The sequence below is a fragment of the Pelophylax lessonae genome (genome assembly GCF_965119305.1).
Source record: "Pelophylax lessonae genome assembly, chromosome: 1".
Taxonomy (NCBI): Eukaryota; Metazoa; Chordata; class Amphibia; order Anura; family Ranidae; genus Pelophylax; species Pelophylax lessonae.
Genome location: NC_138768.1, coordinates 577,125,835 through 577,148,463, shown reverse-complemented (window position 1 = coordinate 577,148,463; position 22,629 = coordinate 577,125,835). Strand labels below are relative to the sequence as shown.

The window sequence follows — 22,629 nt, the reverse complement described above, 5'->3', positions numbered from 1 at the left end:
AGATCCGCTCGGGCGAGCTCGTCCTTAACGGCTTCTGATAGGCCAAGCCTAAATTGGGTTTTCAGAGATGCATCATTCCATTCTGAATCAAGGGTCCATCTCTTGAACTCTGCGACAAAGTCTTCTACAGGCCTCCTTCCTTGTTTCAAGGATCTTAACTGAAGATCAGCAGTACTCTGCCTATTGGGGTCATCATATAGGCTAGTGAGCTCTGCCAGGAACAAGGCATAGGAGTTGAGAAGCTGGTCGTTTTTCTCAAAAAGAGAATCTGCCCAGGCTCGAGGATCGCTTGATAGGTAAGAAATAATAGTACAAACCTTAATGTGATCAGTAAGGTAGGTACGAGGTTTTAGCAAAAAAAGTAACTCACATGCGTTTTTAAATTCGCGAAATTTTTTGCGATCGCCTGTAAATACCAAAGGGGGATTTATCTTGGGTTCAGGGGACTGAGCAGAGGTAAGTTGTGTCAGTCTAATTACCTGCTGCGACAGAGCCTGATTGTCTTCTTTTAATTCAGCAAGTGCGTGTATTAACGCAGATACTTGCTGTTTTAATTGTGTCACCTGAGTGGTTATTTCTGCTGAATCCATTTTTTTGGTTCGTTCAATCTGTAACGCTCCTGCGTTTCTTATATGGTGTGGATTTTCAGCTGCAGAAATAGTTCCACGTCAGTAGTCATGTAAGAGATATGCTGAGATACCATTCCCAACCTCAATGACTCATCATGTGTGGAAGGTCTTATTTCAGCCAGTAAATACACACAATTAGCAAGCTGGTTCCTAGAATGACTTTATGTATGTGGTAACACAATGATGAAGGTTGAGGGATAGGTTGAGTGGAGGTGGTAGGTGATAGACACTTGAAGGTGAGACAGTAGCAGATGGATGCAGGAAGGTTTAGCAATGTTGTATGGTAGCAAATGACAGAATAGCAGGTGGACATACAAAAGAGATCAACCCAGTGCAGAAAAGTAGCAGTAGTCTCAAGAGCTAACAATCTAGTTATGCAGATGTGATAAACAGTCTTTACTATGCAGAGCTAGATAGTGTAAGCTTAGTATAAGTTTATAGAGAATTCCCCTGCAGGGTACTTAGCACTATTAGCGATACAGCCGAAGGGTGGTTCAGGAGAGGCGGATGATCCAGTAGCGGGATACAGGGATCAGCGCGGCGAGGTTCCGTCAGCGAGGTAAGCTTGCAAGCATGGAAGCTTCAAGCAAGGTTAGTATCCAGATAAGGGTGTTTGAACGAACACATGTGAGTGAGAACCGGCGCTTTAAATAGCCATCTAGTCCGGCGCTGGGTGATGACAGCTCCAGTCTTAAAGGTGTATGCGCACCTTTCCAAAAGTAATTGGTGGGGCGCATACACTTGTGGAAAGTGTAATTTAGGGTACCAAAGATACCGGAACATTACAACAAGTCGCTCCCCATTTCCGGAAATAGAATTGTTTATATCGCTGTGACTCATGTCGCAGCGATTATGTTCTCTGCATTACTTTTTGCTGATCACATTGCGACTTGCATAGGCTTCTTTTAAACAAAGTTGCAAGCTGCAATGAAATTGGCGGTGCAAATCACACTGATCTACAGCTTTGAAATCGCAATGAAGTAGCGCAATTTCAAAGCCACACTAGTGTGAACCAGGGCTTATTGTTAGAGTTTCATTTAACAAGCTTAAGTTAGAAGCTGATTGCTTATTATGTACAACTAAAAAACAAATAGTGCAGCACAATTGTAACGCTCCTGCGTTTTACGTATGATGTGGATTTTCAGCTGCAGAAATATTCCACTTCAGTAGTCATGTAGAGAAACGCTGAGACACCATTCCCAACTCTCAATGACTCATCATGTGTGGATGATCTCAATTCAGCAAGTAAATACACACACTCAATAAGATGTTTCCTAGAGTGACTTATGTATATAGTAACACAGTGATGATAGGCTGAAGAGACAGGTTGGGTAGAGATGGTAGATGACAGACACTTGAAAGGAAATGTTCTTGAAAGTAAGATAGTAGCAGATGGGATGCAGATAGGTTTAGCAATCATGTATGGTAGTAGATGACAGAGTAGCAGGTGGACATACAAGAGAGATCAACCCAGTGCAAGAACAGGTGGTAGTAGGCTCAAGAGCTAGCAATCTTAGATAATGCAGATGTAGTAATAGTCCTTAGTATGCAGAGCTAGATAGTGTAAGCTTTAGTATAAAGGTTATAGAGGTTTCCCCTGTGGGGTACTTATCACTAATAGCAATGTAGCAGAGGAGAGGTTCGGCAAGAGAGGATGATCCGGTAGCGGGATACAGGGATCAGCGCAGCGTGGTTTCCGACAGCGAAGTATGCTTGCAAGCATGTGAGCTTCAAGACAGGTTAGCATCAAGGCACAAAGCAGTTTGAACGAACACATGTGAGTGAGAGCCGGCGATCTAAATAGCCATCCAGTCCGGCGCTCAGTGATGACAGCATCAGTCTTAAAGGTGTATGCGCACCTTACCAAAAGAGAATGGTGGGGCGCATACACTTATGAAAGAGTAATTAGGGTACCCAAAGGTACCAGAACATTACAACAATAAGATAATGTATAGAGTGTAAACAGACTTCTATAATAAAGCCCAAAAGTCCCTTAAATGCAACACCCAGGTCCAACTGGTCAGTGAAGAAAAAGGAAACAAACTTCAGGTGACAAGTCGTTTCATCCACGACATCACACCGCTCTCATCTAATCCAAAGACCTCTGTATTACCAGTAGGTCATAAGCGCTTTTCCCCTTTAGGGATCACAATAGATGTAACGGTGGAAGCTCCTGCCTGGTCGATAAGGGTGGCGGGATCTCCTGGACTTTCACTCGTACACGTATTAAGACATGTAACAAAAAAATAATCGAAGTGCTCTCTGCTTAACTGAAGTAAACACTATTTATTATGATTAAAAACTCACAAGATCATCCTCTTGATAAAAAGCATTAAAAGTTTCCACAACGCCGATATCACATGCTGGTCAAACAGGATAGCAGCGGGTGACGTGTTGCGCTGTAACTCCTCCTCCCATAGGCTTTACGTCCTGCGGGACTTCTTCAGCGGGGTGGAGTCACACAGTCACCCTGATCTCTCATATACACATACACATGGAAACCACGGAGCTCGCTATGGCCATTACGGCCTTGAGTGGCAGCATATGGAAATCGGAACTTGCTCACAAATGCACAATGCCAAAATGGAAAACAAAAACTCCCATAAGGCCGATACGACCTCTAGTAGCAATATATAGGAGCGCAGCTCTCTCACATATAATACTATAAAAACCAGTAACAATTACTAAAAATGGCCAAACCTAACCTCCGGGGAAAAGACCTACCCAAAAGGAACAAGAGTGGCCACCTACCAATTAAATATGCACCCACGGCTATCCTTCACAAAATCTACAATACTCATCAACCTTAAAAAACTAAAAAATACTAAAGACAACATTGGATAAATTATCTATCAGAAATAAAGCAGTTTAAGTAAAATTCTACATTCATTCCTGAAGGCACAAGTACCACAGTCTCAAAAATCCAGAATGACTCTCTTTGACTAGTTGTGCTTGTTCACTCTCTCTATTCCCCAGAATTTCAATCTTCTCAGGTCCCTATTATGATAGAGCCTAAAATGTTTGGCCACATTATGGGATTTTTAGCCTTTTTTAATATTATTCACGTGTTCCCCTATACGTATATGCAATGCCCTTGATGTGCCCCCCCCCCCCCCCCCCACATATTGGAGTCCACAACTGCACTCCAACATATAAACTACTCCTTAATTGTATAATTCTTACCTGTCACCAATGCGGAAAACTCTTTACGCTTTTTGATATTACATTTTGAATTCTTACAGGCCGAGCACCTACTACAAGCATAAAAACTTGATATGAATCACTTATTCTGCTTCTGGGGGGGGTGTGCCCGGTCTATATATAAAACGTGGGCGAACGGCAATTCGGGACCCAAAACAAACTCTATCCCTCAGTAAAATACCCCAGTGTCTGGAGATAATCCTCCTTTTTAAATTCAACATTATAATTTAGGACAATTTTAATTTTTTGCCTAATCTCCCTAACTTTCTTAGGGCCTGAAACCAGATCTTTCCTGTCCAGATTTTTACCTTTCTCTACTTCCTTCTGCAACTCTTCTTGTTTATAACATTTCTGGAGAAATCTATCCACGAGAATATGTGTGATATATAATCAGCTTCAGAAAAACAATTCCTTCTTAAAAAGATATATTGTCCTCTGAGAATATTAAACAGCCATGAGCTGTGATGGCAGCTGTCTAAGGGAATATAGCCATTCCTGTCCGTAGGCTTAAAATAATTACGAGTTCTAAGACTCCTTCCTTCTTTAAAAATCTCAAGATCCAGGAAAACCGTCCTGTCCAAATACTTATTCCATGTAAACACTATATTCTTATTATTTAAATTGAAACTATCCATAAAAGAATTGAGGCTGATCAAATCTCACCCCCACCCCCAAATGAGTATGGGGGCACCAGAGCCGAGCTGCAGCTCCGTGAGTTCATTCAGACACAAAGCTGCCATTCGGCCCTGCCCCCTCTCTTTCCTGATTGGCTAACTGACTTTAATTAACAGCAGTGGGAGCCAATGATGCCGTGGCTGTATCTCATCCAATCAGGAGGGAGAGTCCCAGGACGGCCGAGGGACTTGTGGACATTCCTTGGCAGAGAGGGAGTAAGTAATTAGGGGTTCTGGGTAAGTATTAGGGGGTGCTGGGGGGCTGCCACACACAGAAGGCTTTTTAATCTTAATGCATAGATAACACCCACACCCTTTTCACTGCTTCCCATGGAGGTCCATGTCCATACACAACCCCCCCCCCCCTTTTGTACCTGGTTACTTCATTTGTACCACTGTATGGCAGTGCTGTTTTTAAGCAAGATGACATGACTTTGTATGTGAGTATGGTGTCTTCCCACTTGGGTCGTACATTTATTGATTATCCATGCCCCATCTGTCATTCACTCTGCATGTCGACTAACAACATTTATTATATTTTCAGATATGATTTTATACACATACTGCTGATGATTTGGCAATGCGACCCATGAAACGCGTCGAGTTCAACGTTCAAAATGTATTTATGTGCATACTGTTATTACCATGTCATGTTTTACTGATAATTTGAATTATTATGCCCATGTAATGATGTTTTACTTGGATATGCATTTTTATGGCTACTATTCTACACATTGCGATTTTGTTAATAAACCAGACGCATTGCATTTTAATGACACATTGAGTCCTCCTCATTTAAAGTCCCACCAGGCTCTCTTTTCCTGTTTTGCATTAAAATAAATAACCTTCCTGACTTTACAACTCCTTTAAAGTCACTTTCATTAACCACTTGCCGACCGCCACAAGTACATATACTTCGGCGGTCAGCCCCTCACAGGCAAAGTGACGTATGGGTACGTCACTAGCCTGTGAGGTTCTGGGGAGCGAGCACGCGCCGCCTGAGGCGCGCTCCCGCTCCCGCTCGGTCACAGACCCCCGCGCGGGTCCACCGGGCACTCGCGATCGTCCGTGACAGATCGTTCGCGATCGTCCGTTGATGTAAACAAGCCGCCTGTCATTCTCCCCTGTGTAAGAATGGAGATCATACGGTTCTACTATGTAGGACCGTTGATCACTGTTCCTACACCTCAAGCCACAGCCAATCACAGTAAGAATCACGCCCCTAGGGACACACACCACCCCTCCCTCTCAAAAAAAGTTAACCCCTTCACTACCAGTGTCATTTTACAGGAACAGTGCATATGTATAGCACTGATTACTGTAGTAATGTCACTGGAAACCCCAAAAGTGTCAAAAATGTCAGTCAAGAGTCCGATCTGTCCGCTGCAATGTCGCAGTCCTGCAAAAAAAATCGCAGATTGCCGCCATTACGCGTTAAAAAAACAAACAACAAAAATGACAAAAATCTTTCCCTTAGTTAGTAAACGCAATAGCTTTTGCGCAAACCAATCAAAATACGTTTTTTGTGATTTTTTTTTACCAAAAATATGTAGCATAAAACAAATTGGCCTAAAATGTTAAAAAACTTAGATTTTTACATTTTGGGGGGGGGGGGGGATTTCATATTAAAAAATTTGAAAAATATTGTTATTTTTGCAAAATTGACGCTCTTTTTTTGTTTATAGCGCATGATCAAAAAATCGCACAGGTGATCAAATAGCACCAAAAGAAAGCTCTGTTTGTGGGAAAAAAAAGGACGCCAAATTAATTTAGGTACAGCGTCGCACGACCGCGCAATTGTCCATTAAAGTCACGCAGTGCCGAATCGCAAAATACCCCCTGGTCAGGAAGGGGGTAAAATCTTCTGGGGCTTAAGTGGTTAACACAGTCCATTACTCATTTTATCACTAATCACTTCTTGCTTAGTGTACTATGGAAGTGCTCTGTTTTACTTTTTTGTTTTTTATTTGTTTGCCTATGTAGGTGAGTAGGATTTGATTTTTTATGGGAGAGAAGTTATGCATGGAATTTCTTAGATCCAGAACAAGGAGATTTTGCTTTTCTGGTTTATCTGATTGTCTTCATTTAAAAGGAATTTAAAAACACTGGCTTTTCTTGGCTAAGAGCTGCTGTGAGGACAAGTGTTTAGAATATTCCATACTTTACTCACCCAATGTTCCTAATGAGTACATTGCCCTTTTTTCTTAAAGGGTTTTGTTTGATAGATATGTGGGCAAAATTCAGAATGAGTTTGGCATGTGGGCTTGTAAGAATGGGTTCATTGTGAACTTTAGGAAGGATCCCATCTTCCAGCTAGGTTCAAATTGGGGAAGATCAATAGTGATGCTTTTTGATGGCATGGGTATTTTCTGCAGGAATTGCAAGAAGTATGAACACAAAAAGTGTAATATCAGGATGTGTGGTATGCTAATTGCAAGGCCATGTTTCCAGAGAATGATGAAAAAAAATGAAAAAAATGTGCTTTTTATGCCAAGGATCGCGGAATTTGTATCATTTGCAGTACTCCCAAAGGAAAGGAGAAAGACAGCAAAAAGAGAATAGTCTAGGGGGGTGGAGAAAAAGGTGGAATGGAAAAATGTTCCGGAAGAGAAAGTCCCTTCTAAAAGGGAAGCTGAGAATCGGGAGACAGAAATGGAAGAACCTGTGGTAACCAAGAAAGAGGAAGTAAGTACAAGCTAAAAAAAGCAAAAATGACGCCATGTAAAGATCATAAGGATGAACCAGGAAGGATTTCTAAACAGGAGGAAACAAACCAAATGCTTAAAGTGTTACTAAACCCAGGACTCTGCATTCACTATATCTGGTTTCCCACAGTACACAGAACATGGAAATGCAATTATTTTAGTAAATTGAAGATGCTAAATATCTTTTCTCATTAGCAGTATGTAGCATTCTTGTGTCCAATTGAGCACTTGTTAAAGCTTGTAGGGGCAGTTTTAATCCTCACTGACTGTCCTTTGAGGCTGCATGACCCCTGTCCCTCTGTCTGGATAGTGCTGACTGGCCCTGTGCTGATTACATGCACCCTCCCTCCCAAAAAAAAAAAAAACTCTCTAGCAATACATACCAAACTGAGCATGTGCAGAATGTCTCCTAGAGCTCTGTGCTATCAGCAGATGAATTAGGGACAGTAAAAGAAGGGGAGGATGAGAGCAGACAGGATCAAACAGCCTTTTTACACAATGTGTAGGATTACCCCTTAGGTTCCACAGTGAGTATAACAAGCATGCTTTACTGCATATACAGACTGATTTCACTGTTGTGGGTTTAGTAACACTTTAAGGAAAATTCAATGTTTAAAAGGTATAACATATGTGAAATAAGTTATAAAAGTGCGCTACTAAGTAAGCAAAATATATGACATAGCATCCAATGTGACAATATAAATGAAAAACAAAAGTCCAAACTATGCAAAAGTATACTGATATGGTGAAAAAGTCTCTTTCATCTGGAAGTGAAGGTAAACCTATAATTGCCCAAAGTGACAGGTGAAAAGGGTCCAATTGCTGTAATATTGGAAAGGGGGCAAAATTAGCCCCCCCTTTCATATGGGCTGGTGGAAGGGGTTAAAAGAACTTAGGATAATGAGGCCCATAGCTCTCCTCAGCCATTTTCCCGCCAGAAGGAGTTACCAGGCAGTTTAGTGGTTGTTTAGAAAGAACAGGTGGTTGTTAGGCAGTTTAGGTTCTCTCTCTAAGGAATCAGCGAATGAGCCCCTTCTCCGCCCGCTCACCTCAGCCTATGGGGTGGAGGTTACCTCAGGAAGAAGCATATTTAAGCTGCCTCCCGCCCCTCAGGGGCTCACATCTCTTCAGACCTTCCATCTGGATTTTTCTTTTGCTTGGACTTACCTGCTCCTGGTACCGATTTTCGGTCGAATATGTCCCTCATTCGTCAGCTGCTGGAGCGTGCGGGAGAAGAGGGCGGTGAGGAGTGGCTCCGGAGATGTCTGCAGTTACCCAGGACTGTGGAAGCGGTGGAACCTTCGGAGACCGTGTCTGCGGTGGCGGCAGAGGATGTCGGTGGCACTGCAACCGGGTCGGAGTTCACGGCAAGTCAGGTGATGTCGGGCCCGCCGGATGTGGACGCCAGTCACCGGTCGGGTGACGTCGGCGGAGATGCGACGTGGCAAGGCATTTCCGGGGCAGTCGGCCCTGAGAGGAGGAAGCGGACACCGAGGAGACGGTACTCGCCGGTGGAATCGAGGCGCCCGGCCGGGCGGAGGGCGGAGAGCGCGGACCGGAGAGGACGTCCGGCGGAGGCCGCTGCGGGCCGTAGAAGCGGATCGGCGGGGTCAAGACGGTCTGAGCCCACACAAGCAGGAGTCAGAGCTGGAGTGAGGCCGCCTGTTGCTGCCCAAGGTGCGCCCCTCCAGGCCGGCAGCCAGCCATGCATCCCCCATCAAGAGGCACAAGTGGAGGAGTCCGAGCCAGAGGATCCGAATCCCCCCAGAAGACAGGCTGTCCCGGGTGGTGAGTTGCCGGGAGTCAATAGCCCGAATACCTTTTTTAAATTGTTCAGAGATTTCTGCCAGAATTCCCCCTTACCAAGAGCAGGGGAAGGGGGGCCAGAGGTTAGTGAGGTGTGGGCGCCCCCTAGTGTGCAAAGTAGAGGTAGTCTTTTTGAAGTGGCTAAGACACAAAATCTCCCCGAATCGGTTCTGAAGGAACCCATGACTTGTACAGTGTCACCCCTTGGTATGCATTTCCCGGACTCCTTAAAGGAGCGGATATGGCAAGGGGTTTATATAGATTTATTGTCCCTTTTGCCTTCCTCTAGGGAATTTATGACAAAAGGTGACAAGGAGGAGGAACATGATAGAAAGCGCTTTATCCCTAAGTCTATTTTCAACTGGATTCAGGCTTTCTGCATATACTCCTCTGTTATGTGCGAAAAATTCCCAGAAAAAAGCGTGGGTTTGTTTCATCATGTCGAGATCATTCTCGAAGCTTATAAGGGGTTCGGGGGGGTATCGTGGTTTAACTACGATGTAGCCTTTAGACAAAAGATGGCAGTGCATCCAGGTCTGTCCTGGGGTGCTAAGGATGTGGGACTTTGGTTGGATTTATTTCTCCCACAGCGGTCCTTTCAGCCCCGGGCAGCACCTGGTGCACAGGTGCCCCAACCAGCAGCTCCCTCGGCTTACAAGCGGGGGATCTGTTTTGCGTTTAATGATGGGCAGTGTCGATGGCCGGGTACTTGTAAATACCGGCACGAATGCGCATTTTGCGCCGGTGCTCACCCAGTGGCCAAATGCTTCAGACGAATGGCGGGGGCTCAACAAGGGAGTGTTCCAAAAGGCCCGAACGCCGGTGAAGCTAGCAGAGCTGCTGCCGTGGCTACAAATATACCCCGACCGCTGGAAGGCGGATCTGCTAATTGATGGTTTTAGTCTAGGTTTCCGACTTCCGCTATTTGCGGGTCGGGGGTGTGCTATGGTTAACAATCTGCCATCTGTTGTTGGTATGTCCCATGTGGTGTTTGAAAAGATTAATAAAGAAATAGATGAAGGAAGGTTTGTGGGTCCGTTCTGTTCCCCCCCTTTCGATGACTTTCGGATATCCCCTATAGGTATCGTTCCTAAAAAAGAGCCGAATGCTTTTCGTTTGATCCATCACCTGTCGCATCCGCGGGGTGATTCTTTAAACGATCAGATTGACTTGGACGAGGCATCGGTGCATTATTCGACTTTTGAAGATGCTCTATGTATCGTGAAAGGTTTGGGTAGGGGGGCATTACTGGCAAAAGCGGACATCAAGTCCGCTTTCCGTTTGCTGCCTCTGCATCCTTCCTGTTTCAGCTCTCTAGGTATATTTTTTGAAGGACGATATTTTTTTGACAGGTGTCTTCCTATGGGGTGTTCGCTTTCCTGTTTTTATTTTGAGTGCTTTGCCACTTTTTTGGAGTGGGTGGTGACGCAGGTGACAGGTAAGTCCCAGGTAATTCACTATCTGGATGACTTCCTTTTTATGGGGAAAGCGAACCCCTGATTGTGAGTTCATTCTTAATTCTTTTTTCATACTTTGTGAGAATTTTGGCATCCCATTAGCGGGTGAAAAGACGGTGGGGCCTTGCACCTGTATCGATTTTTTAGGCATCACCGTGGATTCAAATCTGATGGAATTTCGGCTGCCGCAGGAAAAGATTCGACGGCTGAAAGGTATGTTGTACTTGGTAATGAGAAAAAAGAAGGTATGTCTGCGAGAGATGCAGTCTCTTCTGGGGTTATTGGCGTTTGCCTCCAGGGTAATACCTGTGGGTAAGGCTTTTTCCAGGAGACTGTACCTCTCAATATCGGGTTTGAAGTCCCCCTCGGCGCACGTCAGAGTGACGCATGATATGAGGGAGGACATATTGGTATGGCTTCAGTTCCTGCTTCATTTTAACGGTAGAGCCGTTTGGCAAGAGGAGTTTGTTTTGGATTCGGATTTCAGGCTTTTCACTGACGCTGCGGGCTCGGTGGGCTTCGCCGCAATCTGGCGGACCCATTGGTGTGCGGAGCGTTGGTGCGAGAGATGGAGGCGATCTAAATTAATTAAAAACATTGTGTTGCTGGAACTGTTCCCGATTGTGGTGGCGTTGGAGGTTTGGGGTGATTTCTTTAGGAACAGGCGTTTGATGGTTAGTACGGATAACAAAGGTGTTCTGTACGCCATCAATTGCCTGTCCTCTAGGTCTCCGCCGGTCATTGCTTTGCTCAGGTACTTGGTTTCACAATGTTTAAGGTTGAACGTGTGGATTAAGGCTACTCATGTTCCTGGAAAAAGCAATGACCTGGCGGATTCTTTATCTCGTTTCCAGGTTCAGAAATTCTTTCAGCTCCTCCCAGAAGCGGATTCTGTAGGCGTGCCTTGCCCGACTCACCTGTGGGATTTGGTTTAGAGCTGGTGATGGAAAATGTACAGCATTCCTTGGCGCACAGCACTTGGTCGGGATACCAATCGGCGTTTGCTGTGTGGCTGTCCTTTCTTGCTTCAGTGAACAGCCCTCGGGAGTCCTTCTCAGAGGAGTTGGTCCTGTTTTTTCTGAACTCGCTTTTTGAAAAGGGGTACTCCTGGTCGCATATCAATAAGCTGCTGGCAGGAGTTTCCTTTTTTGTAAAGTTGCGGGGTCATCCGGCTTGCGCGTCTTTTTTCTCAGTCCAACAGGCAATGAAAGGTTACAGGAGGAGAACGGCTCATCCGGATTTGCGTCGCCCTGTCACTTTGGACATTTTACAAAGTCTATGTTCAGCAGTGTCGGGTATATGTTTTTCGGCGTATGAAGCCATATTGTTCAGGGCAATTTTTTCTTTGCTGTTTTTCGCGGCGTTGCGAATATCTGAGCTGATTCCGGTTCGCGCGGTTGCTGGCTCGGGACTTAAATTTACAAATGTTTGCTGTACAGCGGACAGAGTAAGTGTGTTTCTGGTCAAATCTAAAACGGATCAGAGGGGTTTGGGACATTGGTGCCACCTACACAGGTTTAGGGGTTCTCCGGTTTGCCCGGTGATGCTGGTTTCAGATTATTTAAGGGTCAGGGAGGGTGATAATGTATATTTCCTGATCCATGCGAATGGTAAGACACTTACTAGATACCAATTTGATTTTGTGTTTAGGAAGTGTTTACAGTCGCTTGGCCTGGGCCAGTTGCGGTTCTCGTCCCATTCATTTCGGATCGGGGCGGCAACTGAGGCGTCAAGGGCAGGTTTGGAGGTGGGATTGATTAAAAACATTGGTAGATGGAAATCAGATTGTTACACCTCTTATGTTCGCCCTAACCTCGTTTTTGCTCCTTGCAGGTAATCCATTGCAGGTGTGGATTGTGGGACACTCTTTTGTGTTCTGGGCACAGCAACGAGCGAGGCAACGGATATATTCCGAAATCCTTGGCTTGGACCAACATCGTTTTCAAGTTTCCTGGTTCAGTAAGAGAGGCATGAGATGGGAGGAGTTATTACCTAGCATGGAGAGTTTGTTTGAATCCCAACCCCCTCCTGACATTCTGGTGGTACACTTGGGGGGGAACGATATAGGAAAAGTGAGAACCCTAGATCTGATTTTTAAAATACGGGACGACCTGCACAGTCTGAAGCTAAGGTTCCCCGAAATGGTAGTGATGTTTTCGGAGATTGTGCACAGGCTGGTCTGGTCGTCCGGTCGTTTGCGTTTTCATGGTAAAATTAAAAAGCGTGTTAATCGTGCTTTGGAAAAGTTTTTGGCACAGGTGAATGTATTATCGTACAGGCACTCGGACTTGGAAGGTGGGGTTCAAGGTCTTTACCGGGGAGATGGCGTTCACCTCTCCGGTATTGGCCTCGACATATTTAATGCAAACTTGGGTTCGTTAATTGAATTGGCCGCGCTTCGGGGGTGTGGTGACAGGCAATGAGGTATTGCCTGTCTTTTGGATGGTGATCAAATTGTTTTGATCTTATGTGAATGACAACCCGAGTTTTTATGACTGGGTTGGTCTGTTTATTTATATTGATATTTATAAAGATGGTTTATGTTATTTTGAATACCAGTCAATAAAGAAGCCGCGGCCATTTTTTACCAAAACTATAGTCCGAGTGCCTTATTTATTATATAATAAAAAAAAAAAAAAAAAAAAAAAGGGGGGTATTGTTTATACAAGTTAAGTTTTAAGATATAAGGTGATATAAGGTAAGTTTAAGATTGCACAATCTCCTTCCTACCATCCCATATTGGAAAGGGGGCAAAATTAGCCCCCCCTTTCATATGGGCTGGTGGAAGGGGTTAAAAGAACTTAGGATAATGAGGCCCATAGCTCTCCTCAGCCATTTTCCCGCCAGAAGGAGTTACCAGGCAGTTTAGTGGTTGTTTAGAAAGAACAGGTGGTTGTTAGGCAGTTTAGGTTCTCTCTCTAAGGAATCAGCGAATGAGCCCCTTCTCCGCCCGCTCACCTCAGCCTATGGGGTGGAGGTTACCTCAGGAAGAAGCATATTTAAGCTGCCTCCCGCCCCTCAGGGGCTCACATCTCTTCAGACCTTCCATCTGGATTTTTCCCCTCCCGCCCTCCCCTGGTTTGTCGCGGCTTCAATAAATTGTCTGGTTTGGGTCACCTCTAGTTATAGAGGGGGACGTGTATTTTTTGTTATATGATGTTGATTATGATAATGTATGGTGGATGGTGATCAAATTGTTTTGATCTTATGTGAATGACAACCCGAGTTTTTATGACTGGGTTGGTCTGTTTATTTATATTGATATTTATAAAGATGGTTTATGTTATTTTGAATACCAGTCAATAAAGAAGCCGCGGCCGTTTTTTACCAAAACTATAGTCCGAGTGCCTTATTTATTATATAATAAAAAAAAAAAAAAAGGGGGGTATTGTTTATACAAGTTAAGTTTTAAGATATAAGGTGATATAAGGTAAGTTTAAGATTGCACAATCTCCTTCCTACCATCCCATAGCACTGGCGTGTGTGGAAAGTGCTCAAATGGCCTCTTACCAAATGGTCAATCCAAAAACTTGATATTAAAACAATGGTGCAATAGTGATGGTGACACCCAGTGATGAAGATGGACTCTTACCACGAATGAGTGAGAAATGAGCCAAAGCTGTGGTACCAAGGAATCCAAAATCTGATCAGCCAGAGATGGTATGGTGTCCAATGGGATGGATGGATCAAACAGCTTCCTATCTACATGGATCCGGAAACTTCCGGGAATGGGAATACCAAAGGGAATAAAAAGAAAAGGGGTTAATTAACCCCTTTTATTTATGGGGTAGTGACAGGTTCAGTTAGCTTAGCATAAGATATAGGATTAGGGATATTAATAGGGAGTTTAGGCCGGTTAGCTCATCCTTGTTGCTGATTGGCTGTTTCTGGTACTAGCTGCCCCAGTATCCAGGTAGATTAGACTTTTTACCTGCTGCATCCTGTTTTTCCCGCCTGTTTTTCCTCATCCAGGATTGGTCCAGAGCCTTCCTTCAGCCTCACTTAAGCGGTTTCTCACTGACTGGACTTCAGTTCGCCTCAGGAAGCCGAAGTCGAGCGGTTCCCCACCCCCCCTCCCTTATTTGTTGCAGTCAGTTTATTATTTTAGGGTCACCTTTGCATGCTGCAAAGGAGGACGTTTATTCTTGTGATTGAATGTTTTAATTTCGTATGGATAATTATTCTGAAGTTTGAATTTTGCTGGTGGCAACCTGGGTCGTGGTGACTGGGTTGTTTTATGATGTTTTGTATTAATATTTGAAAAGTTATTGGTTAATTTTGATAAATAATAAACGGCCGCGGCCTCTTCAATTTCCAACCTTAAATTATTGTGGTGTCATTTATTTATCTTAGTTTAAGTTATTTAGTTATCCGAGAATCCTGTCTACTACCCCAAAACCACACCAGAAGTATAGCTTGTGGTGTGGGAGTACACAGTAGAAGCCATACACAAAGTGCTGCATGTTTTTTTTTTTTTAAGAGATAAGATAAGGCCCTATTAAAAAGTAATAAAGGTTTGTAGAAAACTTTAAAATGTCACTGTAAAAATATAAACATATACTACTTTTTTATCTTCAGTCAGAAGCTTGGCATTTACTCTCATTCATAGTGAAGGGGAGCAAGTAGCACAGAGTGCAGAGGTCTGTAGCATATAATGCAGAGTGCAAGAGTCAGGAGTATTTAACGCAGCAGAGTTTAGAAACCAGTAGTATGTAACACAGAGTTCAGATGTTGGTAGTATGTAAAGCAGAGTTCAGAGTTCAGGTGGAGTATATAAATCTAAGTCCAGTAGTCAGTAGTCAGAAGTCAATAGCATATAGTGAAGAGGCAAAAGGTCAGTGGGATGTAATGCAGAGTTTAGAAGTCAGGCGTAAGTAATACAGAGTTCAGAAGTCAGTAGTATGTAACGCAGAGTTCAGAAGTTAATAGTATGTAACTTAGAGTTCACAGTAATTCTGCGGTCAGGAGTAAGAAATTCAGAGTTCAGAGGTCAGGAGTAAGCAATTCAGAGTGAGTAAATGCAGATTTCAGAAGTAATTAGTATGTACTGCAAAGTTCATGAGTAAATGCAGAGTTCAGAGGTCATTAGTATGTACTGCAAAGTTCACGGGTCCGGAGTAAGCAATCCAGAAATCAGAAGTCAGTGGTAAGTATTATAGAGTGCATTGGTCAGTAGTATGTAATGCAAAGTTCAGAAATCAATAGTATGTAATACAGAGTTTAGAGGTCAGAAGTATTGGTAAGTCCAGAAGTCAGTAGCATGTAGTGAAGCGTTAAATGGTTAGTAGTATGTAATGCAGAGTTCATAAGTCAGTAGTAATTAACGCAAAGTCCAAAATGTTAAGAGGTCAGTAGTAATGCAGAGATCACAGTACCTCAGAGGTCAGGAGTAAGTAATGTAGATTTTAGAGGTCAGGACTCAGGAGTAAGCAATGCAGTGTTCAGGGGTCAGTAGTAAGTAAATGCAGAGTTCAGAAGTCAGTAGTGCATAATGTAGAGTTCAATGGTCTAGAATAGAGTAAGCATTGCAGAAGTCAGTAGTACGTAAGATAGAGTGCAGGGGTCAGGAGTTACTAATGGCCATTGTAGGTAATTCAGAATTCAGACATCAGTAGTAAGTGCAGTAGTTAGGAGTTAAGTAAAACAGAGTTCAAAGGTCAGTAGTAAGTAATACAGGAGTCAGTGATGCAGTAAAGTTCAGGAGTCAGAAGAAGGTAACACTGAGTACAGGAATTAGAGGTAAATAAGGCAGAGTGCAGGAGTCAGGAGTAATTGATACAGACTTTAGAAGTAAGTAATGCAGAGTTCAAAGGTCAGCCAGGAGTAAGTAAGTAATGCAGTAAAGTTCAGGAGCAGTAGTAAGTAAAGTAGAGTGCACTGGTCAAAGAGTTATATACAATGTGTCAGTACATGCCAGTCTATCACATAATGTTAGGGTGGCTCATCCTCCTCACCTCCTCGAGACCCAGCGTCGGCAGTTGACAGTGCTGGCCCATGATTGGCAGGCCAAGACAAACAGTGCCCCTACAGTGGGAAGAAATCCCCACTATCTTTATCCATCTTATGTCACGGATCTGAGCAAAGCCTGGTCATCCTAGCAACAGGGGAGCCCTAAGCACCAAGGGGCAGAGCACCCCTCTGCCATAATACTGGGTCCCCAAGTTGAGGAATGGGGGTTGGCATACATTACAAGTACTCTTCTCTGATTCTTTTTCTCAGATTCCTCCTTCTGTAGAGCAGGCTCTCTTCTTTGTCTCCTCCTAGCATGATTCTGTTTACTACACTCAGCATTACACAGTCAAATGCACATTAGAAATTCCTCAGTGGCAGATGATACACCATCTCTTAGTTATCCAGTCCCACCCATGGGCACCTGAGCCAATCCAAGTTTTTTTCTTTGTATTCCCTAAAAAAGTTAAACCTGGTCCATCCCTTGCTAGAATAGACAATGCCAGCTAAAAGGTCCAATTGGCCCTTGAGGAAGGTTCCTAGCGATGTCTCTGCTAGAGTTGCACGGTTAAAAAACATGAGAAAAAATAACTGAGAAGTAGCTTTCCTTATTTGATTGATCTGCATTCACTGCCACCGGGACACTGCCAGGAACATTTTACAATGGGTGCTGTTCCTAGAAAACAAAGACAATGGTAACCATAGTGTAGCCATCTTAGGAAAGAAGTGTATTATTCTCAGGAAAACTTAGTGACAATAAAGGGGTAAAAAATAGGCCTGAAAAAAAAAAATACAGGCACCACATTGACACCAGACTGGTAAGCTGAAATAGGTAAAATTGTTGTTATTGTGTTTAGATAAGAGTTAACACTTCTGGCACACATTCTTAAACAGGGGATTCCGCAGGGTAGCAATATAACAGAACAATATTTGTGATTTCAGTTCAATTCACAGGCAGTGACAATGGCACTGCATTTGTATCAAGATCAACAGGTATTTCCAGTACTTAGAGAAAATAAATGTACTGAGCCTGACACAAAGAAAACAAATGCAGCCATCACGTATCACATTTAAGGACTAGTAAGCTACAATATATTTGATGTGAATTACGTTTAGATATTTCCTAACTGCAACAAATGTCGCTTTAATTAAATTGAAAAAAAAAAAAAAAAGCAGACTTATTTAGGCACTTTGCTATAATATTGTAAAAAGAGCCTGATAATAGTTAAATGCAGCTATCACATATTGCTCAAATATACTGTATCATGATGCTTTAATATTATTGTTAATAATAATTTATTAGCCAAACAGATCTCTGGGAAAGTCCTCAAGACAGGAATTTCCAAAAGGTCAAGGCCTAGCTTTGTGCTGACAGGAAAAGATCCTTAATGTTACTTTCACTTTTTAAAGGCTTCCTACAAAACTGAAACATGAAGAGGAGAAGTCAAGACATCATGGGATTTTGCAATCCAGCACAAATGTATATAAACAGACCAATGCTGCTGTACTTCACACAGCTGTCTGCTCTAGATCTTGGTCAGAGAGGTTCCAACATCATCAATATGGACAAGAAGTGTGCTGTCATCATGTGCGTTCTCCTGCTCTCTACTCCTCTTATACAAGGTACAGTCAATTACATAATATGTCACATGGAATCTATGTATAATTACTGACTTTTGTACTTCTTTTGCCTTTGTAAGCCTAATCATTTTTTATATTGTAATCAGGTTTTGCTGTTCCTCGTGGGAAACGTTGCCTGTGTAACAAGCTATCTAATCAGGTTAATGTCATGGCCCTGGCTCAACTAGAGGTTTATCCAAGAAGTGCTCTGTGTGAAAACACTGAATATATGTAAGTAAGATGCACATGGATTACATAATGTATAAGTCAATATGTACCGTACTTACCAAATGGTGGGTAATGTTTCCTTAATGTTATTCTTCCTCAGTGTCACATTGAAAAGCACTGGAGCTACAAAATGTGTCAGTCCTGACCTGAAAGAAGTAAAAGCTCTGCTCAGTGGAAAAAATCGGTAAATACAAGTATGATAAATCTCCAGACATTTCGTTTTTTTTTTTTTTATAGCTCAATGCGCACAAGGCCAACAATTACATACATATACATAGTGTGTAGGGCCCATTTTGTTTACTTTGCTCATTGTTTCTAATTTAGACGGATAATTGGGGAAACTATAAACTTCTAAAAAAAATAATATCACAACTCACAGAGCACAGCTAGAGTGTACGTAAACCCTAACAAATAATTTTTCTTTTTTGTTTCCTCTATTAAGTATACCATTATAGCATTTTGTTATATCTGTTGAATTAGTGAAAAAAAAATCCTGCTATGTCTATCAGAAATCCAGTAAGCTTGTAACTCCTTGTAAACTTATCAGCTCCATCAGTCATCACTCCTGCAGCTATCTTCTGTGGATCCCAGAATAGAACAGTGAGCAAGCTTTGTTACCCTAGGACAGGAAATGTTTTATGGGCAGATTTACCTGGGGCTCTCAGACTCCTCTTAATTCCTGTTTTTTGGCTGCTGTAATCCAACTTCTTGTTAGAAGGTGGCTACATTTATTCTCCATGGTCCCGTTATATGTAGGCATGCAGCTAGCTCCCGAGATGGACTAGAGACTATGGACTATAGGATTTCTATTGTGCACCGCTCGTAAAGAAGGAGGGGTTTGGGAATTCATAGAGGACATTACAAGGGGGCAAGGAGGCAAAAACACAGTAATAAAACATTTCATGAAAGGGGCTATTTTTTATAAATACAATTGAGTTTTAGTAAGCAATATAATAGGACAAAATCGGAAGCATAATGGGCTGTATTTTGAGACATTCCTGCAAAAATATCATTGAGGTACATTTGTATACATTTTTATTTTTGTATTTCTCTAGTCCAGCCTTTCTCAACCTTTTAACACAGAGGAACCCTTGAAAAAACTGTCCAGTCTCAGGGAACCCCTTCCTATAATGACTATATCTACAACTCATAATACATTGGTGTGATGGGCATTTGGAAGAATGCTCCTTATACTTGTGGTCATTAGAAAGAATTACACCCTTACAGATAGATAAAAGATTCAATGGGGTCAGTGGGAACTTGTCTGAGAGGCATAAATTGCTCATTGCTTAAGGAATCCCTAGCAACCTGTAGAGCAGGGGTCTTCAAACTATGGTCCTCCAGTTGTTCAGAAACTGCAATTCCCATCATGCCAAGCCATGTCTGTGAATGTCAGAGCTTTACAATGCCTTATGGGATGTGAAGTTCCGCAACAGCTGGAGGGTCATAGTTTGAGGATCCCTGCTGTAGAGGAACCCTAGGGTTACATGAAACCTTGGTTGCTCTATTCGATTCAAACTGCTAACCTAAAGCAGATGAAGGAACAATGGATGTAACTTGTACAAAGCCCATTAAATATATATCAGCTAACTCTTGTAAAATAGTTTATTAAATGATGTTGTACTTTATAAACTGAGCATATTTATAAAGCAGGGAATATGACTTTTACCAAACATTTTCTGAAAGTGAATCTACAGTGAAAAAAACAATAGAAGGGCACAAATTAACCCAGCATGTAGGTCAGGTTATGTCCTAAAGGGAGGGGGGATTTAAATGTGCCTCTATGAGTCACCAAATATGCATATGTTTATAAGAGTAGTCAGCAACGCATATATATTAAAAAGGTAATAAATCTTTATTTATACATATGGTAAAAACAGTAAGTACGTCATTTTATCTTTATAGATTGGAAACATCAATATATTGTACAGCATTTACAAACATATAAAGATATTGCTGGAACTACGCGTTTCGCATTGTGCGCTTCCTCAGGGTCCAGCAAAGAGATGTATATAGACAGAGAATCAATCTTAGAAATCTAAAGATACATAAAAGACTTGTTAGATTAATGAATACAGTCATACGAATAGGGTAATTTTGTTTACAATTCATTGCATATGGACTTTATTTTAAATTGTCTATTTCTTTCACCAGTGAAAAACTATTATATTAGCTAGAAACGACCATTTCTACCATTGTCTCTCTGAGAACAACTCAAAATATGTTTAGACAATAGAAATCTTCTATATATGTCTCACATGGCAAATCACTTCGTCTTATAGATCAACTAAAGAGGCTATAAAAAGTCCAAAAATCTCTTTAAGAATAAGACACAGTATCAAAGCAATCTATCAATCTACAGTCACACAGTGATTGATTCATCTGCAGGAAATGTTTGGTGGATGTCACATTTACTGCTTTATAACTATGCTCTTTTATGTGCCATGTTTTGGAAGGCAACATTTATGCAATGTCGTATCAGCATGTGTGGCTTATGATGTTTATTTTTAATGCTTTAGGTTCCTGAAACATATTCCTGTGATCAGACACCCCTGAGTGGAACATAGAAGCTAAGGAATGTTGCAGAAAGTGGAGAACCTTCTAAAAAAATAAATTCTACCTCCCCACAGTCAAGTGACTACGGATAACAGGGCATTTCAATATACAGCTGTAAAATGTAAATATGTGTGTAAAGTTGTAAAAGTTTAATGTATGTAAATTTCTTTGTTTTAAAGCAAGTTCCTGTATTTAAAATATGCCTGTCCTTTCCAAGAGACTTAGTAGCTAAGGCTGAAAATGGCACAGCTCAATCCTGCTCAGGAAAGGATTTAAAAATTAGGTAATTTATTTATTAATATTACAAGTATTTATATAGCGCTGACAATTTATCCAGCACTTTACATATATTGTACATTAAAGCGGAGTTCCACCCAAAAGTGGAACTTCCGCTTTAGGGAGTCCTGACCCCCCGACATGCCACATTTGGCATGTCATTTTTTGGGGGGGGGAGCGGGTACCTAGTTTTGACAGGTGCCCGCTCCCACTTCCGCTCGGAGCGCCGCGGCGCCCTGAGCGGAAGTTCTCCTCTCCCCCTCCCTCCCTGCAATCTTCTGGGACACGTCAGAGGTCCCAGAAGATTGCCGGCCAATCACGGCGCGCAGCGCGACTCGCGCATGCGCAGTGGGTACCCGGCTGTGAAGCCGCAAACTGTAACAGCCGGGTGCCCACAGCAGTGATGCCGGCGCCGAGGGAGAGGATCGAGGCTTCCGGCGGCCGCATCGCTGGACCGTTGGACAGGTGAGTAAATGGCTGGAACTCCGCTTTAACTTCAGTCCCTACCCTCAAGCAGCCAACAATCTAAGGTCCCTAACGTACCTACATACGAGTAACTTTCTCTGATGAGCCAAAAATCAAGAAGCCCGAGGAATATCTTTCTCTAGGAGAAAAAAAACAAAAAAAAAACAAGATCACATCTTGTCAGATGTGAAAATAATAAAGCAGTTATGTCATTTCCTCGGAAGGCATGTAGGCACAAGCCAATATTTTCTTTGGGTCTCATATGCATAGAGTTCACAAGGCTTTCTATTCACCTGAGCAGAGAGGGGCACAGAATACCTCCATCCTCTGCTCTATTACACAGTGCACTAGGTGAGCTGTAGGAGCTCAGCAGTAAGGCCTCATGCACTTGGACACTTTTACAGCTGCTTCTAGGGGCTTCTGTGTTTTTATTCTTTCCTCTAAACTCCCCTTCATGGTAGCCTATGTGTCCATGCACACAGTAGGCTTTTATCAGCGTTTAGTGGCAGTAGAGTTTAGGGGCAGGAAAAAAAGCAACTGCCAGTGCATCCAGAGCAGAAGAGTTTTGGCAGAAAAAAACACCTGTAACACACTTTATGCAAGTATACGTGTGTAATCGTGTGGAAACGCACGTAAACACTAGAAACGTTTGGCGCTTGAGCATTCGTTTCAATAGCCAGAATAAATTATTCTGGCCAATGAAATGAATTAGCGCCCAAACACTTGACGCTTGTAAATTTATTATGACAAAACACTGCTGTCAGGAGAAATGCTTCTAGGACAGTTTAGAAAATGTCCAGTGTGCAAGAGGCCTAACATTTGAAGGAGGGAATCTTGAAATAAAGGTAAAAAAATAGGAGAAATAATAAAAAGCATCTTAATTAACACTATATATTTTTATTTGTCAATACCACCTAGATGTAAATACATACCTACCAAGATCATTTTTTAAACTGTTTATTTTATATGTTTTTTTTTATATGTCCATAAATATGACATATATATTTATATGTTTTTTTTATATGTCCATAAATAAATTTATGAAAAGAAAATCATGGTGTGC

The 22,629-nt window shown here is 42.4% G+C and overlaps 2 protein-coding genes across 3 annotated transcripts in view; one reads left to right on the top strand and one right to left on the bottom strand.

Moving 5' to 3' along the window:
* Positions 1–21,974, bottom strand: part of RUFY3 (RUN and FYVE domain containing 3) — a 388,583-nt gene extending 366,609 nt beyond the window's left edge. For both annotated transcript variants that reach the window (XM_082258987.1, XM_082258991.1), the window contains exon 1: positions 21,969–21,974. The gene's annotated coding sequence lies outside the window, so the exon portion shown is untranslated. The remainder of the gene's footprint in view (positions 1–21,968) is intronic.
* Positions 17,876–20,825, top strand: LOC309565352 (C-X-C motif chemokine 10-like; the record flags this gene model as incomplete). Its single annotated transcript, XM_082270268.1, has 4 exons — positions 17,876–18,044; positions 18,149–18,272; positions 18,370–18,453; positions 20,789–20,825. 4 exons carry the CDS (start codon positions 17,876–17,878, stop codon positions 20,823–20,825), a joined length of 414 nt encoding a protein of 137 aa, XP_082126394.1.
* Positions 21,975–22,629: the final 655 nt, after the last annotated feature.